Here is a 10,109-nt window from a genome sequence, read left to right as displayed (position 1 = left end):
ATAAATATAGATATAAAATACCAATTTCCCACATTGCCCTGCAGGGATACCGGCGCGGCCTTTGCAAACGTTGGCCCCCAGCACGCCCGACGACGCCCGGTGCGGCGCGGGCTTACCCCAGAAGAGCCGAAAAGCCCCGCCTGAAGCTCAGCACCTCTGACCCCTCTGGCGCCTTCCACCGCGGAGCGTAGCCCCCACCCGCCGGCGGGCGGAGGCGGTGCTTGCGGCGCTGGGCGGTCCCGGCGTGGCCCGGGCCACCGGGCCGCCGCGAGAGCGGCACCCGGGGCCGGGGCCTGGCAGCGGCAGAGCCGCCTGGGAAGCGGCTCGGTGCCGGGGACCCGCCGGCCGCCATGGGGACCAACGTGCCGTCACGCCGGGACTCGCTCGCCCGCGGCCCCCACGTAAGTCAGCGGTTTCGCTCGCCGCCGGCGGGGGTCCCAAGGAGGGGGGCTCCGGCGGTGCGGGCGGGGGACCGCCTGCGGGCGTGCCCGCCGTGCAGGGGCTGTGGGAGCTGCTGTTTGTCAGTGGCTGTCCCCCAGGCGGGTGAGCGAGCCGGGGCGGCAAGCAGCGGACAGGCGGCCCGCGCCCTTCCCGGGGCAGACAGCATTCGGGGGAAACAGCATTCCGCCGTGCCCCTGCTTGCAGGCGGCCTGGGCGAAGGCAGCCCTGCGGGGGAGGGCGAGCCGGCACCCGGCGTGTGATGAACCCCGGAGGGAGCTCCCCGAGGCGAGGATGTCATGGCAGGTGCCGTTTCCAGGGCTAACGCGGGACCCGTCTCTCTACCTCCGTTTCTCCATCTGGCATATGGCATTGGCGGCCGTGCCGGCCAACGTGCTGGGTATTTAGAAGTTCTCTGGAGAACGGTGCTAAATGGTTGCCCATTTGGGCCCATTCTTCTTGGGATTCTCTTTTCGTTATTAAGCCCATAGCAAGCTATGGGGACCTGGTGACCTTCCCAAACCAAGCACTCCATTCCTTGTCACTGTGACTTCCTTGTCTATTATTTGGGAGATGAGAGATTAGGTTTGGACTCACCAATGCTGGGTTACTACCTGAAGGGTGGTCTTGGCAGGGTTTTAGAATTATTAATCCATTTTATTTTGCTGATGTACCAGTGGCAATGAGGAATGGCCCCACCATGCCAGCTACTGTACAGGCACAGTGGGAAGAAAGGCACGGACCCTCAAAGGATTCACATCCAAGCAGGATATGGACGGGGGGTGGGGAGGTGGGGGGTGGGGGTGGGGGGTGGTGTGCAGGGAGAAGAGACATGAATGCAAGCAGGGTTACAAGGGGGCTTGAGCTCTGTGGGGTAATTTTTTAGGTAGGTTTTCTCAGAAGGCATTCAGCTAACGAGTGAAGTGAAAGCAACATTGAGGGAAAGGCAGAGGAGAGGCATGCAGCAGGGAGAAGAGGGACAGCAAGTCCAGAAAGGTCGGGAAGGTGGCACTGGAGAGAGGGCCAAAGAGCCAGCCAAGCCCGCAGGGGGTCATCCTGATTCCTTGCCAGCACTCACACTGCAGGAAGTAGTTCTGCTGATGCTGTTGCCCCAGGCTGTTCACTTTGCCACCTGTAGAGCAGGTTGTGTGGCTGCCTGTCAGCTGTTTTATGCTACCAGGGGATATGGCACTCTGCATGCAGGGAGGGTGTGGAAAAGGCATTGGAGGTGATGACTGCCAAAATACAAAACAAAAGGTGTGTGCCTATTATGCAAAGAAACCCTGTCCCATTTGAATCTGAATGTCTTACTATGTCAGCTGGAAACGCCTCTTTCTCTGAAGTGTTTCTTTATATATCCTCCCTTTCCTCTTGCTTCCCAGCCAGCTTTGACTTCAGGTTTGGCTGCAGGTCTCCGTGAGATCTGGAGGTGTTGAGAAATATCATCACCTTGGATATTCTCCAATGAAGGCTTCCACCTAGGACTCTGATTTAGGCTTTAAAGAAATGGATTTCCAACAAGCATTGAAAATATGTCCATTGTCCTTATTTTTAAGTAAGAAATTAATTGACAGCTTGTTTTGCCCTCTTGTAGCAGTGTTTCCCTATGGTGCTCTAAGTCCAAATGTGACACCACTGTGTCAGTACATCAGATGCTAAGGAGTAAACCAACTTAGGGACAGAAGTGAAAACTAACAAAGCTCCCCATTCATATTAAGGAAATCAAGGCTTCTGATGGAAACTATACAACGTTTGCATGTCCCCCAAGCCTTTAAATTAGAATGTTGGTACACAAAAACTAAATGGACTTTTTGACTTGGGAGCACTCTTCTACCAGAAGATTTCTCACCTCTGCTGCATTGCTCCTTTAGCATATCATACTTAAACAGTCTACCTGCAGCCTGGAGAACTTTAGCTAGTAAGAAGGTTGGCAGCCCGCACTAGGGGAAGTAATTAAGGAAAGGAGATTCCCAACAACACTGTACTGCTTAGGGAAAGGGGATATATATGGGCTATGTAAAACTGAGACTAGGGCAGAGTCAAGGATCCCTGTAATCTTTTCCATAAACCAGCATGGTTTCATGTGGTAGAAGCCAATTATAGTGATTTTCCCACTAAGTACTTAGCTTTAAAAATACAAAATGTCGCTTTGAAAATCCTGTTCAAATTGGATAGTTTTTGTTACAATTTCATTGTGAAAGATTAGGATGGGTCATAGAACTTCATGAGAAAATACAGGCATGAGAGCATGCTACACAATGTCAGTATTCATAACTGCCTCTCAGAGATACACAAGGAGGTTTCAGAAAGTACAGGAAAAGTAAGAGGGAGAGCCTCTCACAACGTGGAGTCTCACTAGCCAAATGGCAGGGATATTCAGGCTGAGTTTCTAATAATATTGCCTCAGCAGCCAGGCCAGTCAGAAAGTCATCTGTAACCACATGATTCTGAGTAACCTCCTACATCCTGGCACATAGAGGGCCTTGGGAAAATAGACTGCTAGTCTCCCAATGGTGTATGGTATTTCCCAGAGGGACTCAGGATAGCCTGTGGACATGTGTGCTGAAGTTAGAACATCTATCGGGAGAGTTGCCCTTCCTGCAAAATCAGGGAATATTTTAGCAGTTGCTTTTATTTCTTTGTAATTCTGGACCATCTTTCATTAAAGTACTAAATCAAAGCTTTAATAAAAGAACATGGATAGCAAATCCAGCTGAGAAACTTAGACTATCCTGAAAGTTAAGTCAGAATAACAGCTGACTCAGACGCTCTTCACATGACTTTTTTTCCAGATAAGTATCAAAAGGAAGGAAGGAAAGAAGTAAATGGCCATTTAACATGTGGGTTTGTTTTTTCTTTCCTAAATGTCATCCTGAACTCCAAAGATTTGATCTTCATTATTTACAAGGTCCTGGCTTCCTGTCCAAGTAAAGCACATTTACAGAAGGTTTGTTGGCTGAAGGCTTTCTATGCACTCTTTAGAGATAGTACGTCTTTTAAAATTGTGTGCTTGTTTTTACTTTTCCTGGACTTCTGTTTCTTGTTTAAAAAAACAAAACCATTTCTGGAGATTGCTGGTAATGAAAATAAGGGCTATAGATACTCCAAACAAAAAATGAGGGCATTTTATTCTTTACCCAGAATTAGAAACAAAGACGTACTTTTGTGTAATGCTGATACAAAAAACACTGTGCTTTTGACTGGCATTTGAGCCTTCCATTACATCTCTGTAAGCTTCTTCAAATGAAAAATCTGAAATTGTTTCAGGAAATTATAATAACCATGTAATAGTTTAGGATTTAAGATTGCTATAAAAGTCACATGATTAAAGAAGACATTTGAATAACTCAGCTAATGATAAAACATATACAATATAGATGAGAGAGAGGAATAGATATGGGGGAGAGAGATTATAATAATGTGTGTTACAAGCTTCCAAGACAGGAGGATTTAGCCTTTGCTTAGTCAACAGCTACAGCTACACTTCTTTGCCCATTTTATATTCTCTTTCTCTCAAAATACCCTCATCTGTCTTTGAAACTGTAAACTGACTATATGCTTTGTACCATAACCATCTTTACAATCACATTTTCTTCTTTCATCACATTTTTGTCTCAGTGCAGTTAATAGCCAAAGTAAAAGTCTGCAAACTACGCACAAGACAAATTCTTTTAATATGGAAAAAAGGTGGAAATACATGTTCATTATTATTATTCTTTAGTCCGGACATTAGATCTCTGCTTAATGGAATTTTTTTTTTGTAATTATGTAGTAGCATTAGTACCCCTTAAAATTAGAAATTACCAGTGAAGACATAATATTTCAAATATTTGTCAGCTGACAGTTGCATTGAAAACACAGCTGCATGCAAGTAGGATGCCATAGAGCCTCAGAAGGTGTAAGAAAGATGTAAACATCTTTATCTTTCTTTATATATCTTTACCTTTATCTTTCTTTACATCTTAAAGAGATGCAAGTTGGACAAGAAGAGCAAATAGAAACCTCTAGACCTGTTTGTAATATAGGAGGTATTTATTAATAGTGATAAGAGGCCAGAGTTTGATGCAGTATTCCTCCTTACTGCCAGCCATTTAACTTTCTTTTCAACACTGTATGTAAATTTTAAGTGGAAAAATTAGGCAGTCTTGTCACTAAATGATAATTTCTGGCTCCTCCCTTCTATTCCTCCCAGCTTCTGGCCTGTTGGACTTGTGGCTCCAAGACAGCACAGCTCTTGCACCTTTGTTAGAGCTCACAAGCCTCCACAGACCCACATGCACAGCTGCTCCTCTCTGGACAGACAACACAATCCACGCTTAGTCTCTTTGCACCCACTGAAAGGAAGATTAGGGTCAGGACAGAGGGCTGCAAGATTAGAACCACAGCACCACTGGCACATGGTAATTTTGGTATCTTCCACCTTTATAATTGTGATACAGTAGGAATAAAGCAGAAACAATGTAGGTTTAGCTTCCACTGCAAGCTGGATAGAGAATTAAGTCCAGTCTTGCAAAGTTGTCTCTTTAAAGAAATGTAAACCACTTGTTATTGTGATAAAAACCCAAAGTGACCAGAACTGAGAAAGCTTAACAGAACTTGCTTTCTGGTCTTTCACATATGAGAGTCATTTGCATCCAGATAACTTAGCTGTTTCTTCTGCATGGTTTCCTTGACGAAGTGTGCATAACAACTCTCCCACCTGTAGCTGAGGTGGAAACTGGGATCTGGTATTTGGCAAACTTGCCCACTGTTCTTACCTAGTGATGACAGCTTCCAATCAAGTTGATTCTTCTCTGGCTTTTGTCCAAATACTCTTGAGTATGTACAGTGGCTCTATTAATTCCTGTTTGAACATACCCCAAGTTGTTTTAAGTAAACCATGTTGACTGCTGATCAAGGGGTTTAGATGCACAGCACAGGCATCAGCACAGTAAGAAGAGGAATTCCATCACAAGAATCATCCCAGCCTAGGCTGCCATCATTGTTCAAGACCAACTAGTTTGAAGCCAGCTTGGGTATGTTGAACTGTCATATTCTCCAGTGGTTGTTAGATGTGTGTCAACAATCAGCCATAGCAATCATGTTTATTCCAGCAGGACTGAACAGGAGTGGAGCTTCAGAAGAAACAGACAAACCATAACCTTAAGAGCTGTTAATCCAAGTAAAGAAAACAGGCCCTTTTGAAGAATTAAACAGATCACACAAGCAGAGTGAATTACACAGTGACAGCAAAAAGTGGGTCAGTTCCACTATTTTGTTTTTAGAGAGAGGCAGTGGGAAAGAAAAGTTTTGTGGTTTTTTTCCAGCTGAAATTATGATAAAGGCTCAAATTGTTAGAGATTGAGTGAACTGAAGAAAATCCTGTTGAGGTTGCCAGCACTCTTTCCAGTGCTTTGCAGGAGTTTCAGATGGATACTTCTCTTTCTCCCTGCCCCCAACCAAGGAATCCCCTAGAATGGAAGTTGCTTTTCATACCGTCCCTTTATCGCATCCTACAACTGTAGCTAGTTACTGGAAACTTGATTCAAATTTTATAGGACGTAGGCAAACGCAATTCTATCGTAAAACACCAGACATCAGTGTATGCCCTCTTTCTAGTAAGAAAGAAGAGGCTGTTATAGAATATTGACAGCTCTAAAGAAAATCCTGTGATATTTTTTAGCTAAATCCTAGTTACTTCAATGAGATTCACAACTCTGCTTGCTACCTGGGGTTTTGATCACCTGATTTTAACACAGAATCATTTAGGTTGGAAAAGAGCCTTAGGATCATCAAGTCCAACCGTTAACCTAGCACTGCCAAGTCCACCACTAAACCATGTCCCTAAGCACCACATCTACACATCTTTTAACTACCTCCAGGGATGCGGACTCAACCACTTCCCTGCGCAGCCTGTTCCAATGCTTGACAACCCTTCTGGTGAAGAAATTTTTCCTGATATCCCATCTAAACCTCCCCTGGTGCAACTTGAGGCCGTTTCCTCTCATCCTATTACTTGCTATTTGGGAAATGAGACTGGCCCCCACTTTGCTGCAACCTCCTTTCAGGTAGTTGTAGAGAGCAATAAGGTCTCCCCCCAGCCTCCTTTTCTCTAGACTAAATAACCCCAGTTCCTTCAGCTGCTCCTCATAAGGCAGCTCCCTTCACCAGCTTCATTGCTCTTCTTTGGACATATATCCTCCCTGAGACAGGGAACAAATTTTCACATAGTTTTAGATTTCCTCTCCCTTGGCCAGGAATTCTGTGCCTAACAATCTTATCTACATGCAGGTCCTCTTCTTGTGTTAGCATAAGACACAGAGCAAAGATGTGAGACATCTGTGTTGTGGCGAGGAGAGAATAAAAACCCAAATTTCCCTTTGCATAGCATGTATGTCATTGTCTTATCCTCCATCTCTTCCCTTTCTCTGAAACATCACATACAAGCTGCAAGTCCATGATGTGATACTGGCCTAGATAACACACTGCTGTGGTTGCTTACAGTTACTATTAACTGCACAGCTCACCTGGTAGTTTTAACTGGGAAGAACAAACAGGAAAATGCAGGAAGGTAATAACTTGTTATGCTTTCCCTACTGTGTGTATTCTCCTTGTATCATGTAATATGTGTTACGTAGTCTTTTCCTATAAGGGATATTCATAATGGAGTGCATTCACAGCAGCTGAGCACTGCTGTGCCAGAATTTTCAAAAGGTTTTACTTTGGCCGTGTCAGAAGGACCTGCTTGTCTGAAAGCACTATGACCCTTACCTTTAAAATTCAAGCTGCTTTCAAGCTGGACAGTACAGAATCGACATGGACAGCTGCTTCTAGTTGCTTTTGAAAATCTTAGCCTAAGTTTTCACTTTCTTACACTCAGCAACTGGTTTTGACACAAATAAAATGGATGCAAATGAAGAGTTAAGAGAAGAAGTAATTAAAGCTCCACCTCATCTAGATGTTGATTTAAAAAGACATATTCCTTTGCTTTCAGGAGGGAAGAAGTGCTTAGCCCCAGTGCAGAAGATCACAGTGCTACTGACTGTCCACATTATCCATCTCCTGGACACAGTCATGCACTGACAAATCCCTTGTCAGACCACAGTTTTGCACCTTTCACCTCATTCAGGATGGGTTTCCAAAGAGAATGATCTTGAGACAGCTGCAAACCAAACCAGATGATCTTGGTCCTTCTGTTCAAATCTTAAGCAGTGTGACCTCTCTAGAAAGAAGTAAGCTCCTCATCTCCAGCATTTCCCAACATTTTGTGTATTAATGTCCCTTTAGTCCCTGCCGGGCTGTTACCATTTCTGCATAGCTTTTTGATGAGCAGAGGGCCAATGAATGTGAACACTGAGACCCTACTCCTCTAATGAACCCCAGTATTGCCTCATGGCTTAGCAAGGACAGGAGGCCATCTTCACAGTGTCATTAGAGATTTTGAGCAGGAAAGGGTAAGGCTGACTGGAGCAGGCAGATTATGGGCTGAGGCTTCTCCTGCCATCTCATCTTTCTGGATAGCATTTGTCTCTCTGCTGGAGAGACTTGGGGCAGGGCTCACTCAGTAACACAAGATAAATTTCATCCTGTTTATGTAATATGTAAGGTCTGTGGGGGAGAAGTAACCAAAAGGAGCATAAAATTTCCCCCTTCTTCTGCAGCTTGTGCTGCAAGATGCCGAAACACCATTAGAACATTTCTGGAAAGACCACATCAAAGAGATGCACTGATGCTGTTGTAAGAATAATTAACTCTCAATGCAGTTGCTTCTAGCTGCGTAAGTACTGGTATAATTCAGAATTTGTAAATATATACACTTTCATACACTCATGATCAAATATGCGTGGTCCTACCACATTAGACTGTCAGGTTTCAGCCACACAAATATGAGATCTATCAGAGGGAGAAAAATGGGTGAAGAATTCTCATTTTACTAGGATTGTGTGACACCAGCTACCAAAACATTTTATTTAGGCACTTCCATAGCAAAATATAGTGGGCATAGTTTGCTGTTGTTACACATGGTGCCTACGGTATTGAACCAGGATCAAAGTCACAGTAATCTCACTAATAAGAGACCACTTTGACCCCAAAACACATCCAGTGCGAAAAAACAAAACACATCTTGTTTACCATCAACTGAAACACACAGATGATCAGTAATACTTAACAGCTCATTTAACAGCTTTCTTGATTGTGTCACATGCCAATTAAGTCAACAGGATTTAAGGAAATGCACGCATTCTTGGCTGAATTAACACCAAAGTCATAGAACTCTGCAGCACACCCAGAAACTCTTCATGAGCTACAGGCAGGTGCTCTAACTGTAGAGAGCTATGCTATAGTTTCTCACAGCCTGCAAGTTCAGGCAGCCTCCTTATTCTTCTATGCACTGCTGTGGGCCGTTGCTGTCCTCGCTTTGCATCTCCTACAGGCAACTGTACAGTTCATAGTTTTCAGACAGCCCTCATTTTAAAAGCTATTAACATGATGGTAATTCTCGCTGAAGCTGTAACATCATTCAGCATTTTTAACTGTATTGCTCAGATGCGTATTACATCAGCTTATTCCATATATAAACCAACAGCAAGAGGCTGTCCTCATGCAAGGATGTGGTTACTCGTTATGAAGGCAAACAAGCGTATGACCCTACAAATACTACCACGGACAGCCCTCGTGCTCAGCCCTTCGTCAGACAGATGTCCAGCTCGACGCTGCTGACGGCTCCTGCTCCATCATTCTGAAGACGCCCGCGGCAGGAGGTGCGCAGTGCCGCAGCAGGAGCGACGGCTCCGGCGCCGCGGCTGGCCCCAAACTGCAAGGCCCGGACGTAGCCCGCTCGCCAGCGGGGCCCAGCCGCCCCTCCCCCAGCCCTCCGCGGAGGCGGGCGGGGCGGGGCCGCCCTGCTGGGGGCGGGGCCTTCGTGCCGGCTCGGCCTTTGATGCGCTCGGCTCCAGCGTCTTCACTGCGGCCTCGGCGCCGGGCGAGGTGATCGCGGAGCGAGGTGACCGCGGAGCGGGGCCGCGCCGATCCGGCCCGCGCGGGGTGTCTGGGCGCCCGGAGGGACCGGGGCCGCTCAGGTCGTCCTGCCGGACGGGGGGCGCGACGCGGGGCACCGGCTAACGGCTGGGGGAGGCGGGGGCGGGAGCTCTGCAGAGCGGCCTGTGGCCGCGCCCCGGCGCCAGGGCGTCATCAGGCTGGAAGTGCTGCGCCCGCTGGGCGTGGCGGTGTCGCGCGCCGCGGCCAACCGGCGGGGAGCGGGCGCATGCGCCCGCTGCGAGGGAGGGTGCTGGGCGAGGAGCGCAGGGCGAGTCCAGCTGCGTGCGGCGGGGCACGAAGCGTCTGGGCCTGCACGGGGGAGCGAGCGCGGGTTTGTTATGGAGGCCAGCGGGAATGGCCGTGCCAAGGCATGTATGTGTCTTGGGGAGATGCAGGGTTCTGTAATTCCTGCAAATGGAAAGGTGCGCATGAGTCTTTTCCGGGGGAATAAAGAGGATGGCCGTAGGTGTGGGTGTATACACATGTGCAAATCGGGGAGAATGGAAGGGTTGTTCACAGAAAGGCACGTGTGCACTTTTGTGTGTTGGAGGTGTGTTGAGGTACTGGCCTTGCACACATAGATTTAACAGGCCTTTAGAGGACATGACCCTGCACACGGATATGTGCACACATGTATGTTGCATGGCAGAAGG

At 46.8% G+C, this 10,109-nt stretch overlaps 1 protein-coding gene across 6 annotated transcripts in view; it reads left to right on the top strand.

Annotated features, from left to right (window-relative positions):
* Positions 1–228: 228 nt before the first annotated feature.
* GNE (glucosamine (UDP-N-acetyl)-2-epimerase/N-acetylmannosamine kinase) overlaps positions 229–10,109 on the top strand; it is a 36,309-nt gene continuing 26,428 nt past the window's right edge. For 2 of the 6 annotated variants that reach the window (XM_087741274.1, XM_087741270.1), the window contains exon 1: positions 9,310–9,497. Coding sequence is in view for 1 of the 6 variants with exons in the window: in XM_087741268.1 (XP_087597394.1) it covers positions 351–401 (51 nt within the window). In the remaining 5 variants the exon portion in view is untranslated. Of the gene's footprint in view, positions 402–9,303; positions 9,498–10,109 lie in introns of those variants that run through there. The other 4 variants (XM_087741268.1, XM_087741272.1, XM_087741271.1 and 1 more) reach the window with 4 other exon arrangements.

This window comes from Nipponia nippon, unplaced genomic scaffold, assembly GCF_047370975.1.
Source record: "Nipponia nippon isolate SJK-2023a ecotype South Korea unplaced genomic scaffold, ASM4737097v1 scaffold_8, whole genome shotgun sequence".
Classification (NCBI taxonomy): domain Eukaryota; kingdom Metazoa; phylum Chordata; class Aves; order Pelecaniformes; family Threskiornithidae; genus Nipponia; species Nipponia nippon.
Note: the sequence above shows the minus strand (reverse complement) of the source record. Positions and strands in the feature narration are given on the sequence as shown.